General features: G+C 52.7%; 9 protein-coding genes across 15 annotated transcripts; all 9 read right to left on the bottom strand.

Annotated features, from left to right (window-relative positions):
- Positions 1 to 40: 40 nt before the first annotated feature.
- Positions 41 to 403, bottom strand: ABB37_03128 (hypothetical protein; the record flags this gene model as incomplete). 2 transcript variants are annotated; one of them, XM_015800372.1, is made up of 1 exon in its annotated part: positions 41 to 403. In XM_015800372.1, the coding sequence occupies exon 1, from the start codon at positions 341 to 343 to the stop codon at positions 41 to 43; it is 303 nt and encodes a 100-aa protein (XP_015661974.1). In that variant the 5' UTR covers positions 344 to 403. The 2 variants fall into 2 exon arrangements, with proteins under 2 accessions (XP_015661974.1, XP_015661975.1); XM_015800373.1 differs by having other exon boundaries at positions 41 to 392.
- A 939-nt stretch (positions 404 to 1342) lies between these two features.
- Positions 1343 to 3919, bottom strand: ABB37_03127 (putative mitochondrial hypothetical protein; the record flags this gene model as incomplete). The annotated part of the gene is made up of 1 exon (XM_015800371.1): positions 1343 to 3919. The coding sequence occupies one exon, from the start codon at positions 3917 to 3919 to the stop codon at positions 1343 to 1345; it is 2577 nt and encodes an 858-aa protein (XP_015661973.1).
- A 1744-nt stretch (positions 3920 to 5663) lies between these two features.
- ABB37_03126 (putative mitochondrial hypothetical protein) lies at positions 5664 to 7858 on the bottom strand (the record flags this gene model as incomplete). 2 transcript variants are annotated; one of them, XM_015800369.1, is made up of 1 exon in its annotated part: positions 5664 to 7858. In XM_015800369.1, the coding sequence occupies exon 1, from the start codon at positions 7443 to 7445 to the stop codon at positions 5664 to 5666; it is 1782 nt and encodes a 593-aa protein (XP_015661971.1). In that variant the 5' UTR covers positions 7446 to 7858. The 2 variants fall into 2 exon arrangements, with proteins under 2 accessions (XP_015661971.1, XP_015661972.1); XM_015800370.1 differs by having other exon boundaries at positions 5664 to 7813.
- Positions 7859 to 8936: 1078 nt separating this feature from the next.
- Positions 8937 to 10543, bottom strand: ABB37_03125 (putative mitochondrial hypothetical protein; the record flags this gene model as incomplete). 2 transcript variants are annotated; one of them, XM_015800367.1, is made up of 1 exon in its annotated part: positions 8937 to 10543. In XM_015800367.1, the coding sequence occupies exon 1, from the start codon at positions 10263 to 10265 to the stop codon at positions 8937 to 8939; it is 1329 nt and encodes a 442-aa protein (XP_015661969.1). In that variant the 5' UTR covers positions 10266 to 10543. The 2 variants fall into 2 exon arrangements, with proteins under 2 accessions (XP_015661969.1, XP_015661970.1); XM_015800368.1 differs by having other exon boundaries at positions 8937 to 10515.
- A 558-nt stretch (positions 10544 to 11101) lies between these two features.
- On the bottom strand, positions 11102 to 11661 carry ABB37_03124 (hypothetical protein; the record flags this gene model as incomplete). The annotated part of the gene is made up of 1 exon (XM_015800366.1): positions 11102 to 11661. The coding sequence occupies exon 1, from the start codon at positions 11531 to 11533 to the stop codon at positions 11102 to 11104; it is 432 nt and encodes a 143-aa protein (XP_015661968.1). The 5' UTR covers positions 11534 to 11661.
- An 859-nt stretch (positions 11662 to 12520) lies between these two features.
- ABB37_03123 (putative V-type ATPase C subunit) lies at positions 12521 to 13363 on the bottom strand (the record flags this gene model as incomplete). The annotated part of the gene is made up of 1 exon (XM_015800365.1): positions 12521 to 13363. Exon 1 carries the CDS (start codon positions 13193 to 13195, stop codon positions 12521 to 12523), a length of 675 nt encoding a protein of 224 aa, XP_015661967.1. The 5' UTR covers positions 13196 to 13363.
- A 402-nt stretch (positions 13364 to 13765) lies between these two features.
- On the bottom strand, positions 13766 to 14475 carry ABB37_03122 (putative ribosomal protein L15). Of its 3 annotated transcripts, none has more exons than XM_015800362.1 (1): positions 13766 to 14475. In XM_015800362.1, the coding sequence occupies exon 1, from the start codon at positions 14446 to 14448 to the stop codon at positions 13834 to 13836; it is 615 nt and encodes a 204-aa protein (XP_015661964.1). In that variant the 5' UTR covers positions 14449 to 14475; the 3' UTR covers positions 13766 to 13833. The 3 variants fall into 3 exon arrangements, with proteins under 3 accessions (XP_015661964.1, XP_015661965.1, XP_015661966.1); XM_015800363.1 differs by having other exon boundaries at positions 13766 to 14468; XM_015800364.1 differs by having other exon boundaries at positions 13766 to 14460.
- A 572-nt stretch (positions 14476 to 15047) lies between these two features.
- ABB37_03121 (hypothetical protein) lies at positions 15048 to 16903 on the bottom strand (the record flags this gene model as incomplete). 2 transcript variants are annotated; one of them, XM_015800360.1, is made up of 1 exon in its annotated part: positions 15048 to 16903. In XM_015800360.1, exon 1 carries the CDS (start codon positions 16713 to 16715, stop codon positions 15048 to 15050), a length of 1668 nt encoding a protein of 555 aa, XP_015661962.1. In that variant the 5' UTR covers positions 16716 to 16903. The 2 variants fall into 2 exon arrangements, with proteins under 2 accessions (XP_015661962.1, XP_015661963.1); XM_015800361.1 differs by having other exon boundaries at positions 15048 to 16891.
- Positions 16904 to 19313: 2410 nt separating this feature from the next.
- On the bottom strand, positions 19314 to 20194 carry ABB37_03120 (putative CYC2-like protein; the record flags this gene model as incomplete). Its single annotated transcript, XM_015800359.1, has 1 exon — positions 19314 to 20194. The coding sequence occupies exon 1, from the start codon at positions 20016 to 20018 to the stop codon at positions 19314 to 19316; it is 705 nt and encodes a 234-aa protein (XP_015661961.1). The 5' UTR covers positions 20019 to 20194.
- Positions 20195 to 21090: the final 896 nt, after the last annotated feature.

Below are 21090 nucleotides of genomic sequence, written 5' to 3'. Positions count from 1 at the left end.
AGACCGAATTCTATACCTACTACTACTAGTTGTGAGCTGCTCAGTGCTGGTGTTGCGGTCCAGGGACGGTGTTCCACCACATTAGCACCGCAGTGATGGATGCAACGAGAATCACTTTGTCGATGATGGTGTCACCGCCAGTCGTGGACGCACCGGCCTTCGTTGTCAGTTTGGGCATTTCATGTTTTTTTGCAGCCGTGGCCTTCGCGCCGGCGGGCGTCTTCGCGGTGGCAGACGCAGGGGCCACAGCGGGACCACCCTTGGCCGCGGTCGAGGCGGCGGGGGCAGCAGCAAAGGAGACACGGGAACGCTGCAGCGCAGCCATGTAAGTGCGGCGGAACATGTTGGTGGCTGCTCTTCTAAGATGGATAAGTGAATAAGGAAAGACCTCTGGAAGTCAACTGTTGTCAAAGATCCCGTCGTGTGGTAGTGGTGTCCGGCGCACACAGGGGAAGGAGGAGCGGAGGAAAAGGTGAGGCAAGATTGGAGATCACAAAAGCGCGTGGGGAGAGAAGCGCGTTGGAGAAAACAAAAACGGCAGCGTAACGCCGCAACAACGAACTCTTATTCGTTGAGTGTTCCTGTTTTGCGTAGAGGACTTTATTTGCCTGTTTCCTGAAAACGAAACTTGACCTATCACGACAAGGCGTCCTTTCTTACCGCAAAAGCAGAGAAACAACACAGTCGGTGAAACACCCGCTCGTATGCATAGTGCATTTGTCAGCTTGCTGCAAACAATCTCTATAGTTGAACAAGAAAAGGAAAAAAAAAACTGCGCAAAGAAAAGATATATCAGAAACAAAACAGCAATGAAAAAGGGAGCATCACGTGGCACCCATCACGAAGGAACCACAACAGCAAAAAACACAGTTTCAGTACGGATACACAAAGAGAGAGACCAAGGGGGAAGAAAATACGACGCGCCAACAAATCGCCAGGAAGAGGAGAGAAGCCGTGAAAACCAACAACACAGCACAAACGTGCTTTACGCAAGTCTCTTTTTCTGTTCGCTTACAGCTGCGTTTGAGTTTCCAATCGGTTGAGCGAAGGCATCCCCCGCACCACAGTTGCTGCGCAGCAAACACCAACAGAAAAAGGGACGTGAAGGTCGCCGCAATACAATCTACCCTGTGTGTCTAAGAGGTGGGGATGCAAAAGAAAAAAGGAGGAGAAACAACAGTTACGCACACAAATATATATATATATATATTCTACAGCAGAGTTAGTCTAACATAAAAAACGGTCGGTGCCCAACAGAAGAAACAAAATCAGAGACAAAATCCACAACGTCGATGTGAACACCAATAAAGGGGGAGGTGGGGCAAAGAACCATTTAACGAGTCTAGATCTGATTCATTGCGCGACCCGCGCCGTCTCCGCAGGTATTTCGCAGGTATTCAATCACCGTGCTAATTCGGCCACAGCGATTGGCGGACAGGGTGTTGTTGCATGGGTAGTACTCCGTGCTGGCAGTGTCTTCGAGCGAGTCGATGTAGGACCACAAGCTGCGCACCGATGTCAACTGGGTACCGTTGCCAAGGAATCCGTCCGTGTACTTGGTGCCTGGTGGGTTGAAGGCGACGAACGGCACGCTCACATTCAACGACAGCCGCTTCGCATAGCCGCCGTTGAACTGATCGCCGACAACTAAAAGCCCGCCTAAGGTGCCGGTGGAATTCAAGGCAACGATGTAGTTCGTCACCTCGTCGAGCGCCGTCGAGGGGGGAAACCAGTTTTTGAGAAAACGCCCTTTCCTCACAAACGCCGCTCTGTCCTGCTCGTCCCAAATGTTAATCAGCGGCGCAACCGCCCCGGCCACCTGCAGCGCGATCGACTCCCCCCAGTCGTCCAGGTCGCGGAAGAGCGCCAAGCCTTTGCTGTTCGAGTTGAGTGTGATGACGTGGTAGTTGGTCGACACGTCCACGTAGTCAGAAAAGGAGATGTTGGTGCTGCCCGTCGCCAGCTTCAGCGAGCGGGGCAGCGCCACAGGGAACTGCCGCACCAACGACGGCTTGGAAGAGAACCAGGTGGCGAAGTCTGTATCACCGTTGGTGCCCCACGTGTAAGAGAGCGCGGCCAGAAAGGCCAAATCCAACATCTTGAGTGGGGCCTTGCCGGCCGCGTTGTAAACTGTCTGGCACAGCGGCATCGCAGGTAGCGTTCCGAGTACCGCAGCGTTGCTTGCACTCGCGATGGTGGAGGAGAACGTGTAACTGACCGCGGTGGAGTAGGCAACGACAAAGGCAACGGCCAGCATAACAATGATCCACCAAATAAGGAAAGCCTTCTGATCAACGCGCAGCGCTATTCGGCTGAGCATGAAGCGCCGCTCCGCCTCCACAACGTCGGGGTGTCGGTAACCGAAGTACTTCTTAACGTCGCAGCACTTCATGTAGTCCAGAATGAGGTTCTTGCAGCAGAAGAGGTACGTGTCCACGCGGAACTCCTTCGGCTTCTCCTCGTCGCTCTCGGGGCTGAGAGGGATCTTCAGCGTCGCGCTCAGCTCGCGGCGGGTGAGGGAGTGCTTGCGCTTCCGCGTCACCATGCCCTGCGCAGCGGCGAAGAGGACAACGACGACGCCGGCCATTTTGGGGTACCCGCCAACCGCAGAACCGGCAAGACCCAAGGCCAGCATCACGACGATGAGGCCAAAAGAGATGTAGGCCGCCCACTGGTTTTTCCGCCGCAGCAGCGTCATCCAGGAGAGGACATAGATGCACATGAGCGCTACGCTGGCCACCGCGGGCCACGCAACAGACGGGGTGCCGGTGTACGTGCTCAATGCCTGGCCGGCGTACAAGGCAAACAACGGCACACCACCGACGGTGAACATGAAGGAGTTGTACAAGAGCGTGTTGCTGTCCACGCCGAACTCCTCCAGCACCGTCGAGGCGTGGTACCAGTGCATTTTGTTCATCTTCTCCGGCTTGTCGCGGAAGGCTCGCCGCCGCAGCTCGAAGTCGTCCCGCTCCTTTCGCTTGTTAATCGAGGAGCGCTTGTAGACCAGCGCCCGCCAGAAGAACCACACGTAGCACCCCACGACCAGAAAGGTCGCCACCAGCACGGCGACGTTGGCGTAGCGCTGGGCAACGTAGACGATGGACTGCTTGCTGATGCCCGCCTCAATGACGCCCCACAGCAGCGGCAGCGCCACCGTGATGAGGATGATGACGAGGTACACCACGTAGGGAGGCTTCCGCTTGGAGAAGTACTGGTGCGACATGCCCCAGAACACCACGTCCTCGCGCTTCTGCACCCACAAGTTGCGCACCATGTCCATGAGGGCGCAGAAGGCACCCACCAAGACGAAGCTGAGGTAAAAGAACATCGCGAAGTAGCCGAACGGCTGGAGGTCCTTGCTAGCGTTCGGGATGGGCGGCGAGTACATGCGGTACAGCATGGCAAAGGAAAAGTTGAGCCCCAATGCGGCGATGAACACCGCAGCGCAGTACAGCAGCACCGTGAGGTAAACACGGAAGGGCCTTGAGAAGAAGGTGTCGACGACGATGTCGACAAACCAGTTGAAGCTGTGCGGGGCGTACGACTCGTACTCGTAGGAGCGCACGATGTTCTGCGGCGTGGGCGTCACGTTGACGTTGATGTTTTCCGGCACATCATTCGACACCGTCTGCTGCGGATCCGTGTAGTAGTAGTAGTTGCCGTCATCGTCTTGATAGTAGTAGTTTTGATACGAGGCAGGGTCGTAGTAGTTGTTGTAGTCATAGCCGTTTGACTGCGTGGCCACGGTGTCGTTCTCGCCTGGCGTCTGCTCCGTGGCCACTGCATTTGGATCGGTAACCAACTCAGTGGTGTAGGCGTCGCCCACAGAGGCGCGGTACGACCCGTCGTCCTGTTTAGCCTGGTTGCTACAATCGTAGTTGCCGGACGCGTCGTCAACGCCTTGCGGGTTGTAACTCATTTGCGCCACACTCCAGCCCTTGTCTGCCGTGCAGCAGAGCTCGACGGCGCACAAGGCGAGTGTTATTCGAAAAAAAAAAAGAAGCAACTGCTGCGCGTGTGCGTGTGCGTGTGCGTGTGCGTGAGAGAGAGATAAAAGGAAAAAGAAAAGTTGATTATGTGGGGGGAAGGGGGAGGAGAGAAAGACAGTAAGGACAGCTAAACACACGGAAGAGGTGAGTAGAGCCTTAAAATCTGTGCTGGCGCCAAAGCTGTTGTCCTTCTTCCGCAAATGCTGAGCACGGAGGCAGTAGAGTTCAACGAACGCACACGACTCTTTTGCAGTTCCCGATCCCTCATTTTTAAGGAGAAAACGGAGTTACGTTGCCCAGCCAAAAGCGCTTCTACAGCGTTGTTCATGCCTGCTGCAGCGAACGGCAAAAAGAAAAAAGGCAACGCGAGAGTAACGCACGCCGTCCCAGTCCGTACACGCACAGCACTCCATAGAACTCTTGCTGAACTCTGCGTTCATTCTTCTCTTGGTCGTCGCCCGGTTTTCCGTTGTTGTTACAAGTACTGTTTACGAGGAGCCGAAATCCTTCTCTTTATTATTTCCCAAAGCGCGAGCCAAAAACAACGGAACGGTAAAAGAGAGTAAATGAGGAGAGAGAGAAAAGAGAAACAGCAATTTAAAAAGTCGCAATTCAATAAGAACCGAAAGACGCCGCCAGAAATCATAAACGCGCAAAGTGTTCGCTGGCCAACAAACAAACGCACAAATCAGCGGCAACACCGCAAAAGCGCCTCACCTTTTGTCTTCGAAGTTCAATATATAAACCCCGCTTCTCACTTATCAGAGAGGTTACTAGGAATGGGGAGAAGTGCTTGGGAGTCCGGTACGATTGAGTAACCGAGGAAAGGACACTTCTTTGGGGAAAGAGAGGGAACAAGGCGAATTGAACTAGAAGAAGAAAAATGGTCTGCACTTTTAAAAGTTTCAGGAGATTTTACCAATTAACCGGGAAAATGCTTCGAAGGAGAACTGAACGATGTGGTGCGTGTACGCAGTCATAGCATGTACGATTTCGTCTGCCTTCTTTGTTCCGAATGCATACGGTGCTGTTGTGACAGTGATGCAGATGGAATTATTTCGCAAACAAATATCGCGACGCGTTGAGTGACGGAAGACGAGACGGAAACAAATCCAATTCAATTTTGCCTGCTGGGGTTGAAACCAAACCTCGTACAAGACTTTTCCTTCCTGTGGTTGCAGCAGCCGATTTAACGGTGAGGTTTTCCTTTTCCCGTTGCGTTCGCGTAGGGCAACAAAGGGAATCGGCGGTTGCGAGCCGCATCATTTCAAGCACACAAAACAAGAGGCGGCGAAGCACAATTCAGATCTCACCGCGGCGCGCACCTGTAAAGCCCGGTGTCTCTGAAATGGTTTCCCTTTTCTTTGGTATGGCACGAGTGCGACTGGTGGGGCGAGTCAGCTTGCATCCAAGGCGGCAGCATCGTTTATCGACCAAACACGCACACACAAGAGAGGAGACAGGATAGCACGGACAACGCAACACAAAAAAAAATATTTAAAAAGAAAAAACACGAGAGATCTATCAAATGAGAGGAGAAGAAAAAACTGAAAGGCGGGAACGACACGTATGCAGATTGGCTTAGTTCTTATATAGAGAGTCTTCGTTAAGGGGGTCTTTCTGGTCTCATTACGATAGGAAAAACACACCTTGTCTAGAGAACGCAGCACCTCATCAGTTGCGCTCATCCATCGCACGGCGCAGCTGCTTCATCGCTATGCTGTAGCGGTTCGATAATGTTTCGTTGCCGTCTCCTTTGATTCTGCTGCCCTTCTCGAAAAGCTCCTTGGACTTCTTCATGTTGCCGCGGCGGAATTCCATCTCAGCTGTCTCGTAATACGCAAACGGCAGAATCATCGAGTCCTGCGGGATCTTCTTCTCGTTATCAAATATTTTGTTCATGTAGGAGAAGGCGGCGTCGATGTCCTCACTACCCTTCTTGATGACGCCGACAAAGAGGTTGTACATGTGCTCCGCCTCGGGTCCAGTGAGGTCCTTGTCCTTCGTCACGCGCATCAGCTCGCTCAGCACGCGCTCCCCCTGCTCCTTGTTCATGTGGGCAAGATCACGATTAATGTACAGCATGTACACGCCAGCGAGCGGCAGCAGGCGCGGGTTGGAGATGACGCGGTACGCAAACTTGGGTGAGTTGGAGTCGTTCTTCGACTTCGGGTTGTACATGGAGTCCACCTTCTTGAACCACACCATCGCGTCCCTGTCGTTGTTCCGCATCACATAGCACGCCGCGACAGAGAGCACGATTTGGCCTGTGTAGGCGAACTTCTCCTTGGTCTTGGCGAGATGGTCGAGAATCTTGGTGTACTGTACGAGCGCCTCGGCCCACTGCTGGTTCATGAAGAGGGTGTCGGCGTAGAGGTATTTGATGAGGAGCGGCACGAGACCGGCCTTCTCGGCGTTCTCGGCTGCCAATGTGATGGACTTCACGGCGGGTACAACCTCGCCCTTTTTGCGGTAATAGAAGTTCGCGTAGCCGTTGAAGTACGTGTTCTTCGGGTAGCGCTCGTTCATCGTAACCAGGATGCGATTCGCGCGCGACAGGGTGAGCTCGACGTTGCCGAGACCGGTTGGCAGGAAGAGGTAGAGGGTGCACAGCACCAAGGCTGCGAACGGGGAGCGGATGGTGTTGCTCTCAAACACCTCCGTGAGGTACTGCTCGCCGAGGTCCTTGTCCGAGATAAAGCCGATAATGCTCAGCAGCTTCATCAGGTTGGCGGGCACCAGAGCAAGAAAAGCGTAGAAGGTGCCAGTGCCGTACTTGATGCACATCTTCAGCTCCTTCGGGATCTTGTTCTCCGTGTCCTTCTCGACGATCTGGATCAGGCTATGGTAGCACCCCCACGCCTTGCGCAGGTTGATGCCGCCTTTGATGTACGAGTTCATCATCAGCTGGCAAATCGAGCGCATGAGAAGCGCGTCCGCGTAGATCACATCGCACTCGAGCTTCCACGTCTGATCGAAGAACTCGCCACTCTTCTTGGCGTGCTTCTTGCGAGCCTTGAAGGCCTTCTTGTTCTGCTTCTTCTCCTTTTTGAGCTGCTTCCGGCTCTTCTCCATGCACTCCTCTTCTTCTTCGTCGTCGTCGTCGTCGTCGTCGGTGAACATTGGTTCGTTGTACTTGGTGGAGGTTGACAGCGAGTCGGCGGCCTTGTAAAGGTCCAGCAGCTTCTCGCGGTCCTCGTTGGTGGAGCTCATCAACGTCTTGACGAGACTCACGTTCGCCCACTCCAGCGCGTAGCGAGGATTTCTGTCCTTCTCGGCACGCAGGCTCTCCAGCGCCCCTTCATACTGGTTATTCCACATCATGAAGACCGCCGCATCGACGCCGCGGTGGATGTTCGGCATTTCGCTCTCCTCCGAGCTCATCCCACTGGCCATGCTCGCCATACTAGCTATGCTGGGCACGCTGACCATGTCTCCGGAAGCGCTGTTCGACATTGTTCCAGGCACTACAAACCGAAGCAAAAAGAAAAGAAGGAGAGAGATGGAATTGTGGGAGGGGACGGAAGAAAGAACGTGTGTGGCGTTAACGTAACAACGTCATGACAGAAATGGTGAAAGGTGGGAGAGCTCAGAGGTGCGTGCAGGCACCACAGCAAAGAAACAGCAAACGCAAAACAGAAAAGAAACGAATGCAGAAAGGTAGATGATGCACAGACAGCGAATGAAAGCAACGACAAAGGTGTCTGCGATGCTTGGGCGGAGGTACACGGCTGCAAAACGAGCTGACGAACAAGTAGGAACGAACGTGAAAGAAAAGCGACGCAAGATTACTGAACCTCTTTCACAAATTTGTTTAGAAAACTATCAAAAGATGAAACCTGCAGTCCCAGGTAGTGGTGCACGCACCTACGTACGCCCGACGCGAGAGGAGGTGACCAGGGGGATGCAAGAAGAGAGACCAGAATAGAAGATACAGAAGAGGAGGAGCCAAACTGAAAGGTGCGCGAGTCCGCGGAACGCAAACCACTTCTTTGTCCATTCGAAAGCAGAGGTCTGCCAACGCGAGAGCTTAAAGCCGCACGCGATGAACTGTCCGAGTGCGGCTCGCAAACGCTCCACCTCCCGCCAAACGTCCACAGTTGAGTGCCGGCGCCTCGCATGGACCCTAATCCGCATTTCCTTTCAAAGAAAAAGCGCGCTCGCCCTTTACTAAAAAAAAAAAAGAACTGTGGCAGTGCGCGCAGAAGACGAAACGCTGCCGTCTTCACGTTGAACTTCCTCTTCAATCCTAAGATGTTTGTTATGTGCCACGAGGACCGACACACCAGAGAGAAACGAGAAGAATAAATAAACGGACAACACGACGGTACAGAGATGAACAGAAGCCAGGGAAAAAACACGAGCACAGAAGAATCAATAGCCGCTAGCACGGCTTCCACGCACGCCGCACAATGTAGATCGTTGCTCATTTGTCGCTGTGGTCTCCCAACAGACAGCGATCTTCACAGTGAGACGAACAGCAACAAAAAGGAAAAACAACGAGGGATATAAAACGGATATATATGGAGGAGCATCAAACCAAAACGAGTCTTGTGAGATGCCGAAAAGAAAAGAAAAAAAAGGAGACGTCAGCAACGCCTTCAATCCACCCGACGGGACTACATGGAGGGAGTCGTCTGCAACAGGCAAATGTGGGGCGAAGACGTTAAACCGTGAAGCCCTGAGAAAAGCCAAACGCCTGATGAACGGGGAAAAATGCCGTCCGGCCGAGAGGGAAAGAAAAGAAAGCGTCCCACGACGATGAAAAGGAGAGGCCCCTCAAAGGAACACACAACTAGTCAACATAAAAGGCAAAACGCGCTTTTAATTTCTGTTAGCGACTCCTGGTCATGCGTGCGGGTGTGTGTGTGTGTGTGTGTGTGTGCTTCGTCACACCTGATGACTGCACGCGTTACAGCGAAGGGGAAAACAACAGCACAGAGCAGTCTAGTAGGATTGATGGCTCGCCGTCTCCAGCCGCGTCTTCTCGGACGCAAGTTTGTCACAGTACTGCCGCTGCTCACGCACCCACTTGAGCGCCTGGACGCGCTGCTCCTCCTCCGCAAATGCCGCCTCAGAAGCGTAGATGTCAAGCTCTTGAATTGCGGCATTGCATTGAGCCGCAAGGTTTTCTAGTTTGGTCGAAAGAGACGCGATCACCTCCTCCTTTTCCTTTGAGGTGATGGTGAGAATGCTCACGTTGCGCGCCGTCTTCTCTTTTTCGGTGAGGAGCAGGTTGTACACGCCCGGGTGGATCTTCTCCTGCGCCGGGATGATCTTCTCGATGTCGTAGAGCTCCTCCTCATCCTCTGGCACCTCCACGTCCCTCTGAGACCAGCTGCGGGACACAATCTTCGCCACCTCGCGCGAGAGGCCGTTGTTCTTGAGAGCCGCATCCACCACCTTCACGCGCTTCTCGAGCTGCGCGATGCGGTAATCCTGCGCCTTGATCACGCGCTCCTGGGGGATGCGCTGCTCGTTGATGGTCTGCTCCCGCTCGCCCTTCACATTCGCAGCGTCCTCGTCGATGACTTTGCGGGCCACCGAGCCCGCCGGGTCCGGCCGCTCCGCCAGCCACGCGTCGGCGTCCTCCGTCTCCGCACGCAGACGCTCCAACTCCTCCGTCTCGACGGCGGAGTCGCGGTCTACGATGCGGATTTGATTGTACAGGGAGTCGACGTCGTCGATGGTGCCGCGCCGCTTGTCGACTAACTTCGACAACGCAACGAGGGCCTCACCTTTCTTCTCGGCGATGACCTTCGCTGCCTTCACCTCGCGGTCGATGAGACGCGTGCGCGCCTCCAACTCCGCGACGGAGGTCTCACTCTCCTCTTGATTCGTCTTCGTCGCGTCGCGGCGGCTGCGCGCCATGAGTGACTTCATGTCGAGGCCGGCGCTGTCGACGACCTTGGCAGTCCTCTCCGTAATCACCTTGCGGTTCTTCTCCTGTTCGCGAATGAGGCGGAGCAGCTCCTGGATCGCCACGCGGTCCTTCTGGTTCTGCTGCTCGATGGCCTTCTTGGCGATGTCGAGCTGGATCATCGTGTTGCCGCACTGCTCCACCGGGATGGACCTGATAGGCAGGCGGGGCTTCTTGCCACAGTAATCGAGTGCTGGAAAGGAAGCCAGCAGCGGATCGTCACGCATCTCGGGATTGCCTGCGGCCATGCCAGCCTGCAGATCGGCCTTCTCCTGCTCAAGGCTGGCGATCTCGCGCTCGCGGATCGCGATGTTGGCCTCAATCTCACGCTCCCGCTCAGCAACTGTGGCTTGCATTTTTTTCCTTTCAACTTTTTTTGTATTTCAGTCGATATGAGTGAATTCTGCACTAACGGTGAGAAGAAGGCAATGGGACAGCCTACACTTCGCTGCTTACGCGGTTGTATAGAGAGTGGCTGATGTTCGGTGCTTGGTTGTTTCGAAGCGAGGTGGTTTCTTCAATTCGAGTCACGTCGAGGAAGAAATGTGTGCTCCTGCAACGCCGCAAAAAGAAAGACAGATTTCCTCGGATGGGTATAAGACAGCTTGTCGTAATAGAAACTCAAAAGAGTGCTTCCATCCGCAATGGAGTTACGTGATGCAAGAGCAGCGGGAAAATGACAGAGAGGCGGGAGGGGGAAAAGATCCATTTTAAGCAGTTCCAAGACAAGCGCTAAGCAGAAGGGGGATGGCCCACTGCATCTCCCAGTAAACGGTACTGCGTTAAAAGCCTTTTGTCAGGTTGTAAAACACGCAGAGCGTCGAACGCAATCGCAATGAAGGTACGAAGGTAGCGCCTCCAGGAAAGAAAAGGTAGCACATCTCCTTTACAGTTTAAAGGTGAAGAAGGAGAACTCCCACAAAACGAGAGCAGAACATCTGACAGCGGGGAAAGACGTGCAAGGGCGAGAGCGCTTCACGGAGGTGGACACCGCCACCTTCGCCTCCAAACGACCATGCAAAAAAGCGACAGACTGCACCCACAAAAGCGTCAGCGCCGCATGACCCTCGTCAGATAAACCAAACACTACCTTTTCTTCTTCATTTCTCTTTTCTGATCAAGCGCTTCGTCAAAATCGTTGGCTTTGCAGTGAGAAGCGTTCGGCAAGCCAAGGGGCGAATGGAGGCGCCATCTAAAGCTGCTGAGTCAGCGTTACCAATACGATTTGATTGTCGCGAATCACCACTGTTTGCTTCACTCTGTAGTGTTCCAGGGGGGCCTTTGCGTATTTGGCCACTGTCCCGTCGCGCTCATAGGTAGCGTAGCCTTGAGAATCGTATCCCTCCTGATTAAAAAACGACGTTTCGCTGGAGCCGGGGGTGCCAAACGTTTTCAAGTCTGCGTCTAAGCAGTGTTGGACGCTTCTCCAGCGATTGAAGTTCGTTCTAAAGTGCATAAAGCGAACGTTATCCCGCAGGAAGGTGACGACGTTGTCCTTGCCCTCCACGATGCCTAGCCAGGTGACATAAATCACGTCCTCCGCGAGATAATTGAAGGCGGCATCCAATTCATTTCTCTCGAGCAGGTCAATGTACCGCTGCAAGACTAACTGAGACGTTGGCATCGCATGCCACGCGGCGCAAGCAGGCTCTTCTTTTCCGTTTGTCGTTGCTGTAACGTTCAACAACGTGCACAGCCTTGCCGCTAAGTGCGTGGACTTTCCACGGCTGTTGCACAGAAGGAGGGTCAGCTAAAGGGAGAAAAAGAAAAGGAGAAGAAGAGGCAGCAAAAAAGACAGTAGATACGAGTACAGAGCTGCTGGAGGCAGGGAAAACACCCCGATACCTTGGTGAAAGGGTAAAAGAAGGTGGTTGCTCTTCTCGGACGAGGAGCAGCTTGTCTTACTGTTCTCCGCTCATTTGCAGGCACGCAACAATGCTGTAACAAGAGAAGAAGAAAGGAATAATACAACGCTTGATCGCCTCGCTAAAACTTCAATGACAGCGCCATCTACAGAGTCCATGCGCAGCCACCACCAAAAGATAAGAGCGAGCCGAACAACAAGTGGAAAAGTTGGAGACGGAAGCCAACGCAACAATGTCGCTAAAGTGCAACGTCTTTTTTTCCCTTATTCACACACACGCACACACAAGATATCAGGCACCGGATTCGTCAAACGAACACTCGCAACACGCTTCAGCCAAAAGAAAAACCACTTTCTATCAGAAACTCGCCCCGCCCGGCTGTGGCAATGGAAAGAAGGAAAACGCGATCCCTTCACTTTTCCTTTTCTGCCGCGCCGTCGCACGCCGCTGTGTGTCCCGGTGTTGGCCGGGTATGTGGGGCTTGTGAGTAAAAGTGCTTTCATAAAGAACGACAAGACAAACTACAAATGAGTGCCAAAAGAAAAAGAATTGCCGTTTCAAAACTCGCGATAAAGTAGAAGGAACTAGAAGAACAACAACACGAACGCTACTACACGAGAAAAAAAACCCGGCGTTGAATGCTGATCATCAATCCGTTTGGTGATCAACAGCCATTAACGCGCGCCTGTGTCTCGGCGCATCGGTGGGTTGGAGTCCGTGACGTTTCATCTTAGCCTTTTGTTCCGCTACGGCATCTCCACCTTCTGCGCCATCAAAATACCCGTGATGACGGCGAAAATCCCAAGCGCGGAGGCGAAAATCTCAATGACGAGCACCTTCACGAACAGGCTGCTGCTGTGCGCATCGGCGATCGCGCAGCTGCTGCCGACAATGCCAACGGAGATGCCGCATGCCATATTGCCGATGCCCACCGCAATGCCCGCCGCAAACAGCGTGTAGCCACCTGCGATGGCGCCGTAGGCGTACACACCGTTCGCGCCAACGGAGGCGGTGCTCGCCTGGATCTTACCCATCATGATGATGGAGAGAATGACGCCGTAAATGGCGACGGCCTCGCAGAAAATGATGGAAATGAGATTCTTGCTGCGAATCTCCGGCGCGCGGATGGCGGCGCCGCTGATGGACGCGCCACTGGTCAGGATGCCCCACGCGGCACCGATGATGGAGAGAGAGATGCCCATGCCGATGCCCATCGACGCCCACGCGTACGGCGAGACGCCGGCAAGAACGGTCCAGAGAGCCGAAAAGGGAGGGAATACGGTGCCGCACAGCGCTGGAATGATGCCAAAGATGACAATCACAATAATGAGGATGTACCACACAAGGCGGCCCACGACGTACATCGCGTCATCGGGCGGTAGCCGACTCGGCGTGGGAAGAACTTCAGGCTCTACAGGCATTGCGCCGTCTTCCTTCTAAGTGATGAGAAGAATCGAGTAACGAAATATACGCTTTTTCCCTTCCTTGTGGCGGAGAGAGAGACGCACGTTCCGCGGTGTTCAATGCCGTTGTGCTTGCTACAAGGCAACACAGTTGATGCAGCAAATCACAATAGTGATGACGGGACTGAAAAGCCAAACGCCCGACACAAAACAGAACGATAAAAGCGTAAGTCCGTTCGAGCCGCAACTCGAAAGCGGAAGAGAGAAAAGAGAAAGGCGGGCGAAGAAAGCAGAAAGGAACTAAAGAGATCACCGGGGAAGAAGCGCAGGTAGGGAAGGCACTCATTAACACAGCGCGTCCGAGGTGTTCCCTGCGGGACACCGTCCGTCCAGCAAGCTTCTTCACTGCACAGTGGAGAGGGAGAGGTGATCGGTGACAGCAAACAAAGCAAACGCCGTACACACGAGAAGCCCAGAGACGGGGCTGCACCAATGAGTTAATCAAAGCAGCGCACTAGGCATCCACGCTTAAGACCGCGAAACCTAATACTTCTAAACACCTCTGCTTTTCTTTTTTTTTTCTAAATCATTGATTGAAAGAAGAAAAGGAAAACAGAAAACGAAGAGTGAGAAAAAGAGCGACGTTGCAAACCGGTTTAACGCTTGCGCAGGAAGACGATGCGGTTGTTGCGGCGCCACGCAGCGCGGTAGGACGGGCGCAGCTTGGAGGCCTTGTGGCCCTTGTGGCGCAGACCGCGGTGCTTGCGACCCGCAGAGGTGAGACCGCGCTGCTCACGGTGCTTGTGCACGGAGTTGACGATCCAGTTGATGCGGGGGTCGCGGCGGATGGTCTTGCACATGGGGTCGACGGCGATGACCTCGTACCACTTGAAGGTGGAGTCCATGTTCACCCAGTACGAGTTCAGCACGCGCAGGTTGCCGAAGCGCTTGCCCAGACGCTGCTCAGCGACGGCCTGGTTGTTCTTGTTCAGCTTCATGCCGAGCACGCCGCTCGTCTTCGGCTTACCGTAGGTGATACCCTTGTGCACCGGGCGTTTGCGGCCACCGCGGCGCACGCGCACGCGGAACACGCAGAAGCCCTGCTTCGTCTTGTAGCCGAGCATGCGGGCCTTCTCCGGGCGGGTCGGGCGGCGCAGGCGGACGATGGTGTGCTGATGACGGAACTCCCACGAGCGGATGCGCTGGATGAAGCGCATCACATCGGAAGACTTCTTCTTCCACAGCTCGTTCAAGTACATGAACGCTCCCATGATTGCGGCTCTACTACTCTATTTTCTGTGGCGCCGTTCAGATTTGCGGGGGAGAGGAAGGGGGAGAGGGGGGGGGGGAGGAAAGGAAGAGAAGGAAGAAGTGAAAACACCGTAATTCTCCATCATCGCGTTTACCTGGATGTAAAGCAGACGCGGTGCGTCAGGTGCGAATGAGAAGGGTTTAGGAAGCTGCACATGAAAAAAACAGTTGGGCAGCTTGGAAAGCCGCCGTGCAACGAGCTTATCAGTGTGTGCAGGTGTCTTCGGACCGCAGCTCAAACCTTTCCCTTTCACTTCAGTCGCTTTCAAATGAACGTGTTTTCATTTCCATTTTCACTTTCTAATGATTATGCGCGTTGCCGCATCGTTACTTTGGTAGAATACATGGTCGACTAAGACGAAGAGAGAGAGAAGAGGCGTAACACCTCCACACTTTATACATATCACCTCCGAATGAATTCTCCTCACATTGGGAAGGGGGGGGGGGGGGGGGGGGTCAGGATCGCAGTGCGCCACCAGAAAGAACGATTTGGCACGGAACGTCCTCGTTCCCGCAAATGCGAAAATCCGCACACAGAAACGCCATCAGCGCGGCCCATTCAGCCACTATGTCCATCGATGATGTCGTTTGCTTCATTGATGTACTCCGTCACCTCATGAATGCGCTGCCGATGGCGCTCCTGCTCGGCCGCGCGGATCGCGTTGGCCCGGGTCGAGAGCAGCGCCTCTTCTGCCTTGAGGTGGTACATCTCCAGCTCCTCCACACGTTTGCGTCGCAGCTCGTACCAATCGTTCGCGGTCCGCTGGTACTCCTCCCTGTTGTCGAGGGAGGCGAGGGTGGCGTCGTCTTGGCTGCCGTAGTGCAGTCCGCGACCGCCGTTGTCGCCGCGTTGCCGCTGCTCAAACACCGTGTCGAAGATGTGCCGCACCTGCACCTGGAAATCGGCCTCCAGCCGCAAGAGCGCTTCAAACGCGCTCTGCAGGACCACCTCGACGCCATCGGCCTTCCACTTCGCGATGGTGGAGTTGTGCAGCACTTCCAGTGCGTCGTACAGCGTCGCCTCCTGCTCAAAGAGGTCCTGTCGCAGCTTCTCAGCTGCGGCCTGCAGAGACTCGACGGTTTGCGGTGTGAGGGCGTTGCCGGGCTTTTGCCGTTGCCGGGACACCCCTTTCGGCACCGACTGCTTTAGGAGATGCTCGAACTGTTGAAGGGAGGCCTGCGACCTGGCCGCCCCGTTGCGGATGAGGTGGTCCACCGCCTGGTGGTAGGCCTGGTCGTCGGCGTCGCGGTGCTCGCGGATGTCCTTCATCGCCGCCGTCAGCTGCTTCAGCTGCTCGTTGAACTCGCTCTGGTGGCGCTCCATCGGCTCCTTTGCCACCGGGTAGACGGCATCGCTGCGCAGAATCGCCTCCATGTTCCGTCCCTCAGGATCAAGGTGCATCAGCTCGTCGAAGAGCGACGTCTCATCTGGGCAGTTGTACTGCTGGTACGACGACGCGACAGCCTCCTGCTCTGCCCTCGCCTTAGCCGCCGTCGCCAGCGCCTCGTCCTCCTCGTCGACCGTGAGCAAGTTCTCTCGCTGGTCCTCCCGCGCCCTTGCGGCCTCCTCTTTTTGAATAAGGTGACCGTCTAAAAATTTGAGCTTACGCACAAACGCCACCACGCGGGAACGGTAGTGCGGTAGATCGACTAAGGGGCACTCCTTCAGCGTCAGGACTTGCAGGTGGGGAAGTTTATGGAGGTAGTGCACTGTGTCATCCAAGTGTTCGATGGGGTTGCGGCCCAGGCTAAGCGTGTCGAGCTTTGGCAGGCCCGCAAGACCATCGACGGCGGCAATTTTGTTCGAATAGAGGGAGAGACACTGCAGCTCTTGCAAAGACGCCAATCCCTCTATCGTCTCGATCGCGTTGTAGCTCAGGTCCAACCACTGCAGGTGCGCCAGGCTCTCGAGGTTCTCAATGCGCTGGATACGATTGTTGTCGAGGTGCAGCTTCGTCAGGGAGCGGAGGCTGCTCAAGTTCTCAATTCGCTCAATTCGGCGAAAGGACAAGAGAAGGGTCTGGACCTGACCAAGATCAATCTTTGCCGCCTCTTTACGCACCTTACTCTCCCGCAACGCTTTTTCTTGGTTGCCCACTACACGAATACGGTCATCCTCCGTGGTGAAGGACGGTTTGAATGTGATACCGCTGCGAATGAGCGCCTCGTCAATGACGACTTCCTTCTGCGGGGCCGTCAATGAGTGCACGGCGAACCCTTTGGGCATTGCCGAGCAGAGAGAACGACGGTGTACGTCACGCAACCGTTAAGGGAAGGGGCACAAGAAAACGGCACCCTCAGACGACTTTAGAGGACTGCTTTGACAAAAGTCCCAGCACTCCTCGATTCCTTCAGCTTCTACTTTTCTCTTTGCGAATTTGCACGTGTGGCGAACTCCCTTCTGTTACTCTTCCTGCAACCGGACACGATTGTGTACAGCAAAAAGAAAAGGCATTGGAGTACGACAAAAGAGGAACGACCAGAAACATGGAGAGGGAAAACAAACAGCAATAGGATGTCTTGGTTCGCAATATGCAGAACAGCAGGGCAACGGAAGTGTTATCTTATTCTTGTGACGCATCCCCTATGGAATGGCCCTATTGTTCGTGCCAAGGTAGAGCACGCTACTCCGTCCTGTTTGATGAGCAGCTGTGACTCGGAAGGCGCACGCGGCAGCTGGCACGCTGTTGTATAGCTTTTGGTCGTTTTTAGATTTTGTTGGCACTACTAGCGTATTGTGTGTTTGATTGTTTTAATGATACAACACAAACAGTTCGCACACTCTTTTAGATTAATGAAGGTGTCTGAATGCACTTCAGTTTGTATAGTTTGTAAGCTGGAGATAAATAGTTGCTTCCTTTGTTAGAACACCGTTTCTGCTTTCGCACTATGATCGTAGCAACCGTTGGCTGCAGAGAGGTACAAGAGCGAGACACAAAACCCTTTGCTGCTTGTACACACGTTTTGATACATTTTTTTCCTTTCTCAAGTTCTGCAGACCGCGGCGCTTTTGGATTAAAGACTTTCTGCTTTCCGAAATTCACGTGCGGTGCGCTCTCTCTTCCTCACGCTGTCGGCTCGCATGGAAAACAAAAACAAGAAGGTGAAGACGATAACAAAAAGGAGGTGGTGCTGAGCAACAAGAAGCCAAAGTAAGTTTAAAACAAAGACAGAAAGCAAAAATCGCGGCACATATGCCCAAAGTAGAATTATTGTCTCTCGGGTTAAAGCTAAGCTATAAAGTAACACGAACAAAAAGCTTATGTTCGCAGGATACAAGCACGACAAACAGGAGCACCGCGAGAAAAAGTTTTTAGAGAAAAGCAAGTCGCATCTTCAACTGAGAATCGGTGAAACGCGCAGACGTACTAGCAAAGAAAAAGAAGAGAAAACACAACACAAAAACAGTCAAAGTTCAAACAATTCGCAAACCGCCACCACACCAAACACCTGAAGCATTCGAGGAGCGAGTGAAAACGCGCTTGTTTCTACAGCCGCCGGCACGCGCAGTTTGAAGGGGTGATTGAATTGTCGGAAGAGAAACAGACCATCATACGCGAGAAGGAAAAGGGAAAAAAGAAAACAAATAAATAATACAATAATACAGTAAATAATAAATAATAAATTAATGAATATAATAATAATAATACCATTAAACAATATATAGATAGATAGATAAGGTGAGAGAGAGTTCTCAATATAGGTAGGAGACTGAATAAAGCCGAAGCAAGCTCAACTCGCCCTGAACAGCCCATTTGAAAGGTGTTCGAAGGTAAATAAAAGCTACCTGTAACAAAAAGAAAGTAATTGATAGAGAAGCAGTTGTCAATACCCACCGCGGAGAACGAGAGGCGAGGTTCGTGGTTGTTCGTGTCTTCTCGTCTTACCAAAAAAAAAAACTTATTGTTCTTGAGGCGATCGTGCAAACCACCGAGTAATGAGTTATTCATCTTACAAATTGAAAAAAAAGCTTTTGAATTCTTTGCATCATTACGGTATCCGGTTTGGGTTTGCAGACGTGCCACGTCATTTATGCTAAAGTGAAGAAAGGGGGTGAGGGGGGGGGGACAAAGAAAAACTTGCTGCGTCACTAGATCTCACAACTCGTGCGCGAACTGTTGGACGCGCAAATACTGCTCTCTCGCACACACACACACTTTTCGGCCATTCAGTTTCTCCTGTATTTGTGTTTCTGTCAGGTAGCGATGGCTCCCCACACGTTGGTGACGTTTCACACTCAACAACATCAGCGTCCCAACAGAGGCTCTTATTTAAGTAGTCAAAATAAAAAACAAGACTTGTCACTTCTACCCAAGAGAGACAAGACGAACAAGAATAATAGAAAATTAAAACACTAAATGCGAATTAGAGTGTCATGCTCAGCGGTGGGTGTAACTCAAAGCGGAAAAAAAAGGTTTAAAAGGAAACAGGGAGACGTTACGTGAAGTGCGGAAATAATACTACGAAGTCTCGCAAAGGCTGCTGCGAAAGAAAAGGCGCACTTTCCGCCCACCTCCGTGTGGTAACACATAGACGACTTTTCTAAAAAGGACTACGCTTCTTCGGACAAACATGGAGAAACCCAAAAAAAGGAAAAGAGGAAACTCCATTCAAAATGGAAGGCAGCATCAACGGATTTCCTCGACACGCACACGCGAAAGCGCATGAAAAGGCGAAAAATATGTGAAATGACGAAACAAGAAAAAAGGACGTAATGTAATTTGTAAGACACACGCAATTGACTCGTTCAATGGACTTCGAAGACTCGAAAAAAAAAAAAGGGAGAGATGTCAACTTGCCATGTCTCCTCTACCGCGTTTTTTCTCTAGATGCCGGGGTAAATCTCACATTCGCTGGTCCACGACGGAGCAAAGGCCGCGTCGCTATCGTTCAGGGTTGCTACATCACCCGGAGTAGACGTGGTGGACGTGCCAGCGGACAGGCCACCCTGGCTGCTCAGCTCAGAATCGTTGCTGCTGCTCTTCGTCAAGCGGCGCTGCGTCGCGCGTGTGATGCCGTTCATTACTGTTTGGTATTCAGCAACGGATACCTCGCCTTGGAAGTGGATCAGGTCTGAAAGGAAGCGGATCTCCATAATGCACAGATCCTTCGGGGTCACTCCACCCACCTCCGCGTAGAAGCTCATGTGGTAGTACACGTCATCGCGACACTTTAGGGCCACAAGCACGGACGTGAGGAGGAGTCGATGGATAGAGCGAGAATGCAGCGGAAAGCCGTTAAGCACCAAACGGCGCAGGTAGGCCAGGGCGAACATGAACACCTCGGGGGAGCACTGCATGTACGTCACCAGTCGATCCGTGTACTTCTCAACTGAAATGGGCGGCGTGTGAGTCGCACAAAAGAAGTCGTGAGAAGCGAATTTGTCGTTCGGTGGCGGGAACACGTTCCCGTCCAGCACTGACTCCGCGTAGTTGGCCTGGAGGTGAATGAGGTGCTGGACGTAGGACGCCACAACCTCGGCCAAGCGCGCCTGCGCCGGAGTCTTGGATGCACGAGCACGCGACGACATGATTAGATTGCTACTTGTGTACCCCGTTATCTTCTTCCTTTTCTGACAAAGGGTTTATTTCCGCCGTTTCTGCGGCTGATTAAGAATCTTTATGTTTTGGTGTTCAACGATGATTGAGCCAAAATCTGTCGTCACTGAAGATCCTGATTTCTTTAAAAAAAAAAATTAAGAACTCTGAACATGACGAAAAGAAAAAGGCATCGTTTGGTGTTTTTAATACGTGTAGGGGTGGGGGAGAGAAAAGATCGCGTGGTTACAAGAAAGAGGAGAGGGAAAAGCAAAGATGGTGCCGCCTCGCAACGGTTGTGCGTGGAGTGCTCTGCGAAAATTACGGCAGTTTTAAGCCCCGCAAAGCCGCATTACGGTCGACGTTTTATTTTACTTCACAAAAAAAAGTGCACCTCAAAAGTCTCAAGATGTCGTCCAACATCCTGCCCTCAGCCTTCTCCGTTGAGTCAGCTTGAAGTGAAGCATGTCAGTGTTTGACGACTCAACTACTACACAGAGTAATTGTCTTCGCAAGAGACGCATCATCTTCACATTTTTGACCGTGTGTGCTGTACCAGCTCCAGGTCTTTTTTGTTTGCGGTTGGTGAGTTTGACTTAACATGAACAGCTTGAAAAGGAAATCAGAGAAAAGCTACAGAGAAGAAAAAAAAATGAAGGGACACAAGACTTTTCGGCATTTAGAATTTGTTGAGACCACCCCGAGTTGAAGCAGAGACAGCCCTTCACATTCGATGCCGATTTCTTCCGCGTGGGTGTGGAGAAAACCTTTTATTTTCTTTTCTTTTCTTTTTCGTGGGAGAGAAGGAAAAGAACGTAACAAAGCAACTGGAAGATAACCTTAGCTCGTTTGCAGCATCCTCCACTAAACTGGATCCTGTGCATGAAGAAAACGTCACCGTGTCACTTTCAGCGGTTCCAACCTTACTGCAGCAATAAATAGTGCCTTTTGTATCCTTGATGCAGTGAAAAGAAGAGAAAAAAAAACAGACTGAAAACGGAAGAAAACGAGAGAAGAAACAAGAAAAGAGGCCTCACCCTTGTAACTTGTCACATACACATGCAG

The sequence above is a fragment of the Leptomonas pyrrhocoris genome, assembly GCF_001293395.1.
Source record: "Leptomonas pyrrhocoris isolate H10 chromosome Unknown, whole genome shotgun sequence".
NCBI lineage: Eukaryota > Euglenozoa > Kinetoplastea > Trypanosomatida > Trypanosomatidae > Leptomonas > Leptomonas pyrrhocoris.
This window is presented reverse-complemented; position numbering and strand designations above follow the sequence as displayed.

Bases quoted from the DNA above. Each gene is read 5' to 3' on its own strand.
- ABB37_03122 (XM_015800362.1), bottom strand. From the start codon at position 14,448: ATGGGAGCGTTCATGTACTTGAACGAGCTGTGGAAGAAGAAGTCTTCC.